The sequence below is a fragment of the Ranitomeya variabilis genome, chromosome 1 (genome assembly GCF_051348905.1).
Source record: "Ranitomeya variabilis isolate aRanVar5 chromosome 1, aRanVar5.hap1, whole genome shotgun sequence".
Classification (NCBI taxonomy): Eukaryota; Metazoa; Chordata; class Amphibia; order Anura; family Dendrobatidae; genus Ranitomeya; species Ranitomeya variabilis.
The window spans coordinates 669,224,304-669,238,676 of NC_135232.1; the positions used below are offsets into that span (position 1 = coordinate 669,224,304).

Sequence of the window (14,373 nt, forward strand, 5' to 3'; positions counted from 1 at the left end):
GGAGAGTTTCATCTTTACCAGGAAGCTTGGAGAAGGCAGTTTCGGCAGGGTGATGCTGGCGACACATCAACCCAGTGGACTTCAGCTGGCTGTCAAGATGGTCAAGAAGAGGGAATTGTTGGAGAACTCTAAAGACACCCTCCGCTTAGAGAGAGATGTTCTGGAAATCACTGAAGACAGCAGATTCTTCACACATGCCTATGGGACCTTCCAGACAGAGGTAAGAGACTCCTCACCGTCTAAAAATTATCTCCTTTCTTCCAATCATGTCCAGTTGGTTCCATTAGATTGTAAATTCAATCTTTGCCCGTGGAAATGAGAAGCCCTGCTGCATGATCTGTGTGCCTGTATGCCCTGGGCGCCATTACTGATGGTTATCATTAGAGGATTTTGACTTAGTTTTCACCCTGGACACCTCTCCAGTGTGTGCAGACAAGGAGACATGTCTTCTGAACATACAGTAGAGGTCCCAGAACCAGTAAATGTTATCAGGATGGATAAAATCTGCATTATTTACAATCAATCATCTTCCCTCCTCTCGCACAGGACTATGCATTTTATGCCATGGAATATCTGACTGGTGGCGAGTTGACTGCATTTATCAATTCCAGAGCCCCCCTGGATGTCTGCACGACCAGGTAAGAGAACAGCCGCTCTGGGATATCTGTGGCCGCTGTCTCCCCTCATAGTTATTAGTGGTTCAGTAGAACAATTAATGCTGATAGGATTTTTTTCTTCCTTATTAGGTTCCTTGCAGCAGAAATCTTGAGTGGAATACAGTTTCTTCACAGTCGGGGGATTATTCACCGGTAATAAGTCATTTCTTTTTTTATACGTAGGGAAAGATTTACTACGGGAAATACAGTAGTTAAATGTGCCAGAATTGTGGTGTTATTTGTGCCAAAAATCTGGTGAACATGACCTATACCACATTTATAAAGTGTTTTAGACCCTTTTTGGGGCTCACTCGAAGATCAAGGCTTTCCATCCATGTGGCTTACAATGTCGCAACGTGCAACTAAAATGTAACCAGATTTTTGTGAAAATCATTGGCTCTAAGTAATCAAAACAACAGTGGTGTAACATCGGACAAAAGTCTCTGAAGATGCTCCAAATTTGTCAAACGGTCACTGTGATGAATTTGGCGCATTTTCAGACAGCCTGGTATATGTCTACACAAGATAGGAGTAGTGAATCTGCCCCCAGTGTTTAGTGAGTGGTCCTGTGAAGCCCCCACAGCAACCCAAGCACTACAGCTCATCTATGTCTGATTCACAGAACTATTTTTCTTTCTTTTTTTAAGGGATTTAAAACCAGACAACATTCTTCTGGACGGTGATGGACACGCTAAGATTGCTGATTTCGGCCTTGCTGCTATCAATGTATTTGGCTCTCAGAAGATCAGTGAATTTTACGGCACACCTGGCTATATGGCTCCTGAGGTGACTATGTGACTACTAATATCTCATACTTTATTATCCACCTGCAATTCTCACTTAATGTGGAGCTTGTGGAATCACAGATCTATCTCCACAGCGGCCCACATTTACTAACGCTACCTAATAGATGGACTGTGTAAGGGCCCCCATATATATTAGACTGAAGTCAGCCGAACTGGACTATATCGGAAGGATCAACCTAGAGCAGCATGATGGCTCAGTGGTTAGTACTGCAGCCTTGCAGTGCTGGTGCCCTGGGTTCAAAACCTACCAATGACAACATCTGCAAAGAGTTTGAACGTTTTCCCCGTGTTTGCATGGGTTTCCTCTGAGTTCTCTGGTTTCCTCCCACACTCCAAAGACATACTGATAGGGAATTTAGATTGTGAGCCCCATTGGGGACAGTGATGATAATGTATGTAAATCGCTGCGGAATAAAATAGCGCTATATAAGAAAAGCATAAAAAATAAATAAACAGTCTAATGTGTACTGGGGCTTCTCGATTTCAGAGGTAGCTATCAACCAAATGATCTTTTGGCTGACATGTATTATGTATGGGGGCTTAGATGTGGAAAAACACTACCAGTAAACATTGACCACGGTTGTTTTCTCTCTCCCAGGATGGACAATGTACTAACTTACTCTTCTAATCTTATGTTTCCACAGATGGTTCGTCGACAGCCCTTTAATTACACGGTCGACCTGTTCGCTTTTGGGGTCATAGTCTTCCAAATGGCCACAGGATCTTACCCGTTTTACTCTGGTCAGTGTTCTCGAAGGCTTGCCCGTTCAGTGAAATGTGACAAACCTTGCTATCCAAACACCATGGATTCTCAGCTCAGGGATGTCATAGCGAGAGTGAGTAAATAGACACTTATACCTGGAGACATAGGAAGGATAGATCAGTCTTGAGTTTTGATAATACATTGTACATTTCATCACCTCTGTGTTGGGTATTTCAGCTTTATCCAACAGAAGAATTGGGACAATGCTGGAGCCCTGGGACAGCCTCTCCTATATGTACAGCGTTCTTATCTACAGGCCAATTCATACAAGAAAGAGGTTGCGGCGCTCACCAAAACCTCTTCACACAGCTAATCATCAGGATTATTGAGTATCGGTTCCTAACTGATCGACTTCTGATGGCTTATCCTATACTATCCTGTTTTATCCTGTCCTGTACTTTAATATCCTATCCTGTACTTTAATATCCTATCCTGTCCTATCCTATGCGATTCTGTCCTGTACCATCCTGTCCTGTACTTTCCAGTCCCTGTCCTATCCTATCCTGTCCTGTGCGGTATTATCCTTTCCTGTCCTATCGTATTTCTTTTTAGCAATGGTTGTTTTCAATAATTCATCTTTCTATAAGAAAATGATAAAATAATTCTGTAACTGCTGTTTTTCTGAGATTATTTCTATTATTACTTGTGATATAATAATGGTTCTTATTTATTTGCAGCTCTTGTGTAAAACACCAAAGAAGAGGCAGGATGTTTGCAGCAATTTAAAAGGACATCCATTCTTCTCGCCCATAAACTGGGAAGAATTAGAGGTGGGAAGGTCACGTCCACCATTTACAATGACACCTGTAAGTGCACAGCGTTATTTTATTATAATGTCACCTCCTCATCTGCGTAATGTGATAATATGTGTAAGAAATCCTCAAATAATGAGTAACAATCCTACATAGTGTAAGCCAGAATGTGTTTATCCTCCCCTGCTGGTAAATGGGTGGAATTACAGTATGGGGCAGGATGGACAGGCTTTTAAATATTTTTCAAAAGTGTAATTATTGTCCCCAATTCTTCAGAAGGCCATTTAGTGAATAACTTGGATCCGTTAGGCTGCGTTCACACTGTGCTTTTTTTGCGAAAAAGCCATAATGCTTTCCCATTTTGGGGGAAAAAAACATGGCAAAAATATGCATTTTTGTTGATACTGCGGCAAAACAACCCAATGTGGTTGCAATGTGTGAACATTTATTGTGCAGTTGTAGCAGATGTGGATACCGCAGATTGCCAGGCAGCACCAGTACTTGTTCTCAAGCTGCAGGTAACAATGCATCATGGCGATTAGCGGTAACCTGCACACGGTTACCACGGCTCATCCACAATCTGTACAGGTGCCCTCAGGAGGGGACGGATATAATTAAATACTTAATGAAGTAACCAGACTGATTTGTCTTTCTTCTATAGATCCCAGTTTTGGAAACGAGCAAACAAGTTGAATTAGACCAAGTGATGTCTGGCATTGAAGCTCAGAAACCACCTGTTACCCCGGAAGACCAGCAGCTGTTCTGTGGTTTCTCCTATATCAGCAACAGGTGGAAGAGCATTGAAAGCCGCAGAAATAATGGCAATGGAAATATAACATAGTCCCCTCCCCCAATACCTGACTACTGGGTCAGGGAGGCGTGGACTTGGGTGTGGTCTGAAGAAACAGGCGGGGTCTGTTGGAATTCCACCCCCGAGTTCTTCCATCTACTCTGTTACATATCAGAGACCATAGTGTCCTGCATTCTCTATTGCTGCCCCATAACTCACCTGGCTGGCATGCTGCTTGGAGATGAAGGACCGTCATACTACAGGACGGCACGGTGGCGCAGTGATTAGCACTGTTGGCGAGCAGCGCGGTGCTCCTGGGTGTAAATCTGGGACACCATCTGCGCAGAGATTGTATGTTCTCCCCGTGTCTGTGTGGGTTTTCCCCGGGTACTCCGGTTTCCTCCCACAACTCAAAATATACTGATAGGAGAAAAAAAATAAAATGATTAATGATTGAATATCATCATCATGTATCTCATGTATTTCTGTATTTGTTACCAGTATGTGATATATATAATACATCTGTAAGAATTAAGTGATATCCAAAGTGACATAAAACATACATCTATAATATAATCAGAGATGTGTCCTTCTCTCCGAAGCCTCGACTCCTGTGCAGTGTGGCGGCAGAGTCACCGCATGTGCATACTGACTGGCTCTTAAAGGTAAAAATTGGCTCCGTCACTAAGGGGCTAATACTACCATTATTTAGTTGCTTACTGCAGGGTATTTTCTCATTGTTTTTATACCAGAATTTGTTTGTTAATAGAAACAGTGTGAATGCGCAGCGCACCTACACACTGCACTTATACCAACAGATGTGTTGGCCCATTTTTCTGTTTTCAGTGCAATTCTCAATATCTGTATTATTCTCTATATATACACTGCACAATACAACTTCTCCAGTCTTATATACTATGTATAATTCTCAGTACATTTTTTTAAGTATATACAGTTGTGCTCAAAAGTTTACATACCCCCGCAGAATATTTGCTTTCTTGACCGTTTTTCAGAGACTATGAAAGATAACACCAAAACATTTTCCACACTCGTGGTTAGTGGTTGGGTGAAGCCATTTTTTGTCAAACTACTGTGTTTTCTCTTTGTATATCATAATGACAACCCAAAACATCCAAATGACCCGGATGAAAAGTTTACATACCCCATGTTAGGTGTCGAGTTCCTGCTGCTGCACAGGGGGAATCTCGAACCATGTCCGCTGCAGTCGCCCATTCCCCTCCAGCCACAGTGGAACCTGCTCAGCGGAGACGTCGGGGTATGTAAACTTTTGAGCACAACAGTATATATAATGCACAGTACAACTTCTCCTGTCTAATATACTATGTATAATTCTCAGTACATGCTTTTACACTGTGTATATACACTATACAAAACCTACAGTGTCAGAGTTGACCTCAGAGTGTGAATAAGGGCAGACAAAAGGATCGGGTCCTGACCTGTGGGCACCAGTCTGGGGAAGTCTTTAAATGTAATTTCCAGCTCAGGAGAGGGAGGCCACACCCCAGCTCGCACAGAATACAAAAATACAGAGAACAAAACCAAAAAATTGAGCTTGGTTTAAGTTGGTATACATGCACCACATAACCACATGTTCACATTGGCCATAAAGCATACAAAACCTACAAGAAACAAAATGAGCAAAATACCCTGTTTTAACTAGATAAATAAAAAGCAAGTGCATTTCAGATAGGGTTCTGAATATATACACTGTACAGTACAATTTCTCCAGTCTTATATACTATGTATAATTCTCAACACATGTTTTTATACTGTGTATATGTAAGGAGGAGAGCCGGCCTTGGCATGCCTTGTCCGGGACGAGTCCGGAACCATCGGTGCTATCACCTGAGTTGCAGAGGGAAGAGTTTAATTCAGACAGACCTTTGAACTTAGGACGAGGGGACGAGGAAAGCTTGAAAGAGCGACAGTGCGCGGGAACAAGGAGAGTGGTGGCGGGAAGCTGTAGTGTGTGGAGGCTGAGCGTGAGTCCATCCGTCCCTTTGTGGAGTGACGCTGTTATATTAAATACCTCTGTTAACCCTTGCTCTGCCTCCAACCATTACTGCATCCTGATACCTGCTTTCATATATACACTGCACAGTACAACTTCTCCAGTCTTATATACTATGTATAATTCTCAGTACATGCTTTTATACTGTTTTACTGTATATATACAGTACACAGTAGCACTTTTCATGTTTTGCTGACTGTGAGGCATAGGACTTGGGGCTATAATTTATGGGCTGGTAGTTTGTTTACTAGGGATGCAGAGCAGGATATTAGTCCAGAAGCAGGCAGTGATTACAGCGAGCGCACTGTGTAGTGGCGCTAACTATTCATTACGACAGTCCCACCCCGATGACTGGAAGCAGTGACTGCAAGTAAAATATTATGTCATTTTCTCCCTGTAGCCGCTCTTCCAATCAGACTGCAGCACATTTTAAATTGTTATTTTTCTGCAGATTACATCTTTTATACATTTCAGTCTCTATAATTAACAATGAAATCACCCTAAAAACTACAGAAAACTACTAGTGCCCATCCTCCACATGTAAAAATCCAATTCATACAGTCAATTCTTGAGAATACGATGTATAAATAATATGCCACCCATACACATTAGATTAATATCGGCTGAATGCGCCAACAACAGTTCCACAGCAACAAACCTTCTGTACATATGACACATTACAATGGGTTCTTTCGGTTTTGCTCCAAAGAAAGAAATGGAGTAAAAGAAAATGGATACTATAAAGAAGGACTTCTTATTGCTGGATCCTTTTTTTGGCTTTGGTGGTTGCATTTTACAAAAAAAAAATCTGGATGTAAAACTCTGATAGCACTATATTTTCAGATAGTGAAGCCTATATGTCACAAGACACCAAATAACATAAATGTGGCATCTCCTTTACACACTGCATAATAAATGTAACACATTAGGGGGAATTCATCAGACATTTTAAACAATAAAAGTCTATGAAATTTGCTATTTTTATGTTAGTCTTGTTAAATTTTCTCATGATTTCTTTATTAGCAAAGAACAATCTAAAAACATGCAAGTAATTAAAAACACAAGATGTAAATGTAATGTACAGGATTAGTTATTGCAAGAGATATAGGTGTAGCTGCCTCTAAGGAGAGCTTGTCAGACCTATAAATTATGGCGAGGAACATCTTGCTTGTATTAAACAGCAGAAAACCAAAGAAAGGAGTCCGAGCATAAGTTAGTATACACGCAACTTATAAGAGCATGTTCACACTGTGGCCATTTCACATACAAAACCTAAGATAATAAAAAAATGAGCAAATATACTGCTGGAGTAAATGTTATTTCTATGTGATATTACTATTAGAGCAGGCTATATTCTGATTTCGTTTCTATCTTAGGTTTTGTCTATTAAATGGCCAGTGTGAACATGCTCTTATACGCTGCATGTAAACCAACTTGTGCTCCGGCTCATTTCCTTGGTTTTGCTGTAGTTTTTTGTAAACACAGGGGTGTGTCTCCCCTTTTTGAGCTAGGCATTTCATTTATATAGCTTCCCATGGTCAGGTGTATGACCTGTGGAACCCCAATCCAGTTCTGCCTCTATCTTTATTAAGGTTATCTGACGAAAGGTGAGGTTCTAATACTAGAGGAAGGGACCGTCCCAATTGGGGTACACCTTGTCGTGGTGGGATGACTTTTATGCTTTTTTTTTAATTAAAACAGTGTTTACTAAGTACTCTGTATTATTTCTGTGTAATAGTACTATTTTCTTATAGCAGAGTATATGCTCATTGTGTTTATATCTTGGCTTTGGTTTGCATTAAACAGATTTTATAACAAAACAGGAATCAGGATACATCTCTGTGTCTCAGATGTTTACAGAGATACTTTTGACTGGCTATAGGCAAGCATCATCCTGCTTTCATACACCGAAACACCCATTCTCCAAATCTTCAAGGAGTTAATGGGAACCTGTCACCTTGAGAAATGCTATTTTCCTGCAGATGTAAAGTTCATCTGCAGGTAAATAGCACTTAAACACTAAGTAGATGGCTGACTGGAAGTGCGGCTTCATAGAGAAAATTAACTTTTATTTTCCCTGCAGTCGCTTGCTTCTAGTCATCGTGAGCGGTGCATGAAGCTGTTACACTCACCACTCACTTTACATTGAGTGCATTGCAATCTCTCCCCATCACACTGATGACATCCTGCTCTGCAGTGCCGGGGAGTGATTGCAGAGTACTCGCTGTATAGTGAGTGGTGACTATACCGTCCCGATTGGAAGTGAGTGGCTACAGGGAGAATGAAACTTTACTTTCTCACTGTAGCCAAAGCTCCAATAAGCTGGCAGCTACACAAAGTTCAAACACTATTTATCTGCAGGTAAATAGCATTTTTTGAATGTAAAAGGTTCCCTTTAAACATCTAAGAAAAAAAAATCTTGCTCATCCCAACTTGCCAGGACAAGATTCACACTGGTTTGTCTGCTAATGGGTGCCTGCCATCTTCTCCAGGACGTGGCGGTCACTAATAAATCTTTATTCTTAATGATCATGAATGTCAGCAGCACTAACATTCAAACGCTTCCTACAGCAAAAGGCAAATATGTGAGAGAGACAACTGACATCTTATTAGAACACTGAAACAGATCCTAATATGTGCCCTTAAACTTCGGGTCACAGTGAAGCTCCGGGGATATCAACTAGATCATAACATTACTTAATTGCAAGCACAGGAATTTTTGAGGGAAAGAACCAAATTCTGCATTACCAAATGATAGATAGATAGATAGATAGATAGATAGATAGATAGATAGATAGATAGATAGATAGATAGATAGATAGAGGAGCTGGCAAGTGTATTTCTTATTGAAATTGGGGAAATCCTCTGCATATAAGGCATACAATCTGCTGCAGATTTTTTTCACTGTATTTCAATATAGTTGTTTTGTTACAAAGGAATTGAATATTTGCTCCTAGTTTCCCCCATATATTAATTAGTAGTAAGATATAAACCTCTCAAAATCTTTATATTTAATTCAGTAAATGTATTAATAGTTCAGCAGAGTAAGGCTACGTTCACACGATCCTTTTTTTGGTCCTTTTTTTTTCAGGTCCTGTTTTGGAAAATCCGCAGTGCAAAACTGCACTGCTGATTTTCCGACTGTTTCTTCTGCGGATTTCTCTGCGGGTTTTCAACAGCACTTTCCTATTGGTGCATGTTGAAAACAGGAGCGGAATCCGCAGCAAGAATTGACATGGTACTTCTTTTTTTCCGCAGAAAATCCACGCGGATTTTCCAGCGGAAAAAAGGATAGTGGGCACAGCAGTTGGAGTTTTCCATAGGGTTACATTGTACTGTACCCTGCATGGAAAACGGCTGCGGATCCGCAGTGCAAAATCCGTTGCGGATCCGCAGCAAAAAAAGGATCGTGTGAACGTAGCCTAAAGATTAAGTATATCCCCATTGCATATAACGACCAACATGTGTGTCCTCTCGGACCTTGATCGCAGCCTTGGAATTACTAACATATGACAGCAGCTCAGTATTTGAACAATGACAAGAGCCTTAACGAGTAATAACGCAAAATAGGTTAGATTAAACTATTAGGGCAAAAGTCTATGTAAAAGGGAGAGTCATGAGTGACGTAACATATAATGAACATTTATCAAAGCCTGCATATAAGAAGACTGGTTGAGAGATAAATAGACGCATTCCTCCTTCTCCCATCAAAGTTTTTATTCTCCTAATATATAGCAGCCATCATATTATATAGCACTGTGTACTTAAAATTGCTCATTTTGCTTTTCTACCCAGCTAATTCTTCTCTTTTCCATTAGGTCTATGACATCACATGATTAAAAACTGACTAACTGAATAAGAGCTTAATCACGTATGAATTACATTGTTCCACGCTACCTGAGTACTACAGATCTCAGCTGAAACCATGTGGCTTCTGGGTAAGACTACATCCAATCCTTTTCATTAAGGCCTCATTCACATGTCAGTATTGTATGCCGAAACCAGGAGTGTCCCCAAGTCACACAACCGGTGTCAGTCTTTCAATTATAGTAAGTTCCACTCCTGGTTTTGGCATACAAACACTGATGCATGTCGAGATGAGACTTTTAAGCTGCAATGCTCCTCTAGGAAATCTCAATTTGCAGACCCTGTGTTTGGGGTATTGCCCCTCATCAGTGCTACGTGTGAGATCTGGTTTGGCTGTGTGAGAGGCGTCTGACCGGGATCCAAGGGATAACGTTTCTCCTTGTGGAGAGTGACATGTTAAGCATGCCGAGATGAGGAGACTTAAGCTGCAATGCTCCACTAATGCAAAAATACTGTCACGTGAATGAGGCCTAACGATGGGATCTTTGCTCAAAATTCCTCACAGAAATGTGGCTTTAACAGTTTCTGCAGCCACAGGACCACTACAGCAAGACGTCTATGTGTTTCATAGTCAGTGGAAAGGATCAAGAAAAAACAATCCCATCCTGAAACGCAAGGGGGTCCAGAAATGTTTCTTCAGCACAACATAAAATTGTTGCAAAAAGGACTCACTTTGTGCCCAAATGGACCTCTTAATACATTAATTTTAGAAAAAAACCTCACAAAGCATTTTGTTTTATCAAACTCACAGTTCCATTTGTATTTAACGCTGATGTCCCTGGACCTGTCCAAGAAACGTCTCCAAACCCACTATCCCTAACTTCCTTCAATCTTTTCATTAAGTGTATTTAAAGCTCCAAAGAATTATGGGCTAGAATTTTTTTTTTGCTGATTCAGTTTGAAAAGATGTACAGCAGTGGCAGGCTGGGCCAGGTGGCAGAGAGGCATTTGCTCCTGGACCGGTAAATTAGCAACAGTTCAGGGCCACCCGCCTGCCCTGCAGCATGTACTATGAAAGACTTGGCTACAGCCTGTGGTAGTTCGGGAGAGCAGCCGGGTACACACACCTGACAGCGGGCGGGACTCACTGCAGGCTGACAGGGCCATTGGACTCGAGGCAGGCAGCGTTGTGTTGCTATGGCACCCAGCAGCGCACTGGGATTGGATAAGCCGAGGTTCAGACAGGGTTCAGAGGCGTGTTATGTAGAGCATGCTTCGTATGCACACCTCTGAACTCTGTCTGAAGCCTCTGGAGCGGAGAGCTGTGAAGACCGGCATCGACGCGCCATTACTGTCTGAGAGGCTGGCAGCCGCCATTAGAATGTGAGAGAAAGAGAAGGCCAGTCTGAGTCCCATTCCCTGCTGCCCAGTGCCTGCGGTAACTGCCCATGTCCATATCCTGCACATACTGCTGTTAGTGGCCATCTGCAGCAGTGCTCATGTGACATGATCTATTCATCATATTCTCTCATGATATATTGATCTATTGACAATAGATCAATATATCATGAGAATTGTATATAGTGCACCCCTGTATATAGCACCTGTGTATACAGCACGCAATATATACTGCACCCTGTATATAGTACCTGTGTATACAGCACCCAATATATACTGCACCCTGTATATAGTACCTGTGTATACAGCACCCAATATATACTGCGCCCTGTATATAGTACTTGTGTATACTGCACCCTGTATATACTGCACCCTGTATATAGTACTTGTGTATAATACACAGGCACTATATACAGGGTACAGTATATATTCGGTGCTGTATATACAGGTACTATATACAGGGTGCAGTATATACAGGGTGCAGTATACACAAGTACTATATACAGGGCGCAGTATATATTGGGTGCTGTATATACAGGTACTATATACAGGGTGCAGTATACACAAGTACTATATACAGAGTGCAGTATATACAGGGTGCAGTATACACAGGTACTATATATACAGGGTGCAGTATACACAAGAACTATATACAGGGAGCAGTATATATTGGGTGCTGTATACACAGGTACTATATACAGGGTGCAGTAAATACAGGGTGCAGTATACACAAGTACTATATACAGGGTGCACTATATATTGGGTGCTGTATACACAGGTACTCTTGCAGCGCCCCAGAGTCCTGGTCGTTGCAGTGCTGTGGCTCCGCCACTATGGGGAGCTATGGTGCGTCTGATGGCACTGAAGGAGTTCATCTAATCAGGTATCACAGACACCAATTCATTTCACCGCCGGGCCTTCAGGGGGAGCTAAGGGTTCTATTCATTAGGCCACTCCTCACAGACTGGTAAAACTGGGGGTCAGGCAGGAAGTTAGGGAGAAAGCTGACTGGATATGAACCAGGCAACACCTTGTGGCAGAGGGTGTTGCAGGAGAGGATTCGGTAGGGCCTCTGTCAGGTTTGGGACCCTGATGGAGACCTGGCTACAAGAAAGAAAGTAACGGGACCGTGCCTGCACTGAGAAGCGGCGGTGCCCTAAGGAAGGACTAGAAGAGAGATATATTGTGCTGAGTGAGAAACGAGATCGAAGCAATAGGAGAATACCAGTAGGGGTGATGCTGTGAGAAGGGGGCAACATCCTACTGAGGCGCACTACCGGTGGCCGGAACGCCGAGGGAGTATTTCAATAGACAGCTTCAAGCAATACTCTAAACAGCGGCAGGACAGTCAGTCTCAGGCGGGCTGTCTCACCTAAATCACCTATGAAGTCTTGGGAGGCAATTGTGGGAGAGGGGCGTCTCTAGGGTCCCGGAAGAACTCCAGGCCTACCCGTCAAACGGGTGCCGTTCTAACTGTAACATCAGGAAGGGACGGATGATTAGCAGAAGATCAGTTAATCGAGTTGTTGTGAGGGAACTTAAGAAACAGACACAACAGTTGTGGGGTACTTTCCGTAAGCATAGCAGGGAAGGACTACAACACATAGCGCTAAGAAGGAAGGCACTGATTTCCACCTGTGAAGTGAACTCTGGAGGTGCCATTGGACCGGCCGGACTTGCGCAGCCTGGTGAACCATATTCTGGACTGAGGACTCAGAGATCTCCAGTAAAGAGGTAAAGAGACTGCAACCTGGTGTCCTCGTTATTTACCGCGACCTGCACCCCACAACTGCACCGCTACACCACCACTTATTGCACCGGACGTCCCCCACTGACGGACAGGGCCACGGACTGGGTCTAGCCACCGTGACAACCCCAGGACTGAGACCCCGAAGCCCGGCTCCGGGTACCCCTAGGCCCTGCGGCGGTGTGGGGGCGCTCCACTCTATACAGGGTTCAGTATATACAAGATGCAGTATACACAAGTACTATATACAGGTTGCAGTATATATTGGGTGCTGTATACACAGGTACGCTATACAGGGTTCAGTATATACAAGATGCAGTATACACAAGTACTATATACAGGGTGCAGTATACTGTTAGGTCCATATATATTTGGACAGAGACAACATTTTTCTAATTTTGGTTATAGACATTACCACAATGAATTTTAAACAAAACAATTCAGATGCAGTTGAAGTTCAGACTTTCAGCTTTCATTTGAGGGTATCCACATTAAAATTGGATGAAGGGTTTAGGAGTTTCAGCTCCTTAACATGTGCCACCGTTTTAAAAGGGACCAAAAGTAATTGGACAGATTCAATAATTTTAAATAAAATGTTCATTTCTAGTACTTGGTTGAAAACCCTTTGTTGGCAATGACTGCCTGAAGTCTTGAACTCATGGACATCACCAGACGCTGTGTTTCCACCTTTTTGATGCTCTGCCAGGCCTTCACTGCAGTGGTTTTCAGTTGCTGTTTGTTTGTGGGCCTTTCTGTCTGAAGTTTAGTCTTTAACAAGTGAAATGCATGCTCATTTGGGTTGAGATCAGGTGACTGACTAGGCCATTCAAGAATATTCCACTTCTTTGCTTTAATAAACTCCTGGGTTGCTTTGGCTTTATGTTTTGGGTCATCATTGTCCATCTGTAGTATGAAACGACGACCAATCAGTTTGGCTGCATTTGGCTGGATCTGAGCACACAGTATGGCTCTGAATACCTCAGAATTCATTCAGCTGCTTCTGTCCTGTGTCACATCATCAATAAACACTAGTGACCCAGTGCCACTGGCAGCCATGCATGCCCAAGCCATCACACTGCCTCTGCCGTGTTTTACAGATGATGTGGTATGCTTTGGATCATGAGCTGTACCACGCCTTCGCCATACTTTTCTCTTTCCATCATTCTGGTAGAGGTTGATCTTGGTTTCATCTGTCCAAAGAATGTTCTTCCAGAACTGTGCTGGCTTTTTTAGATGTTTTTTTTTAGCAAAGTCCAGTCTAGCCTTTTTATTCTTGATGCTTATGAGTGGCTTGCACCGTGCAGTGAACCCTCTGTATTTACTTTCATCCAGTCTTCTCTTTATGGTAGATTTGGATATTGATACGCCGACCTCCGGGAGAGTGTTGGTCACTTGGTTGGCTGTTGTGAAGGGGTTTCTCTTCACCATGGAGATTATTCTGCGATCATCCACCACTGTTGTCTTCCATGGGCGCCCACGTCTTTTTGCATTGATGATTCACCAGTGCTTTCTTTCTTTCTCAGGATGTAACTGTAGATTTTGCCACTCCTAATATTGTAGCAATTTCTCTTTTTTCTGTTTTCGCAGCTTAAGGATGGCTTGTTGTACCTGCATGGAGAGCT

General features: G+C 42.5%; 1 protein-coding gene across 2 annotated transcripts; it reads left to right on the forward strand.

Annotated features, from left to right (window-relative positions):
- Positions 1–558: 558 nt before the first annotated feature.
- Positions 559–4,224, forward strand: LOC143816345 (protein kinase C theta type-like). 2 transcript variants are annotated; one of them, XM_077296625.1, is made up of 6 exons: positions 559–638; positions 747–809; positions 1,304–1,442; positions 2,107–2,298; positions 2,903–3,031; positions 3,639–4,224. In XM_077296625.1, the coding sequence occupies exons 1-6, from the start codon at positions 565–567 to the stop codon at positions 3,816–3,818; spliced, it is 777 nt and encodes a 258-aa protein (XP_077152740.1). In that variant the 5' UTR covers positions 559–564; the 3' UTR covers positions 3,819–4,224. The 2 variants fall into 2 exon arrangements, with proteins under 2 accessions (XP_077152740.1, XP_077152828.1); XM_077296713.1 differs by lacking the exon at positions 3,639–4,224 and having other exon boundaries at positions 2,403–3,016.
- Positions 4,225–14,373: the final 10,149 nt, after the last annotated feature.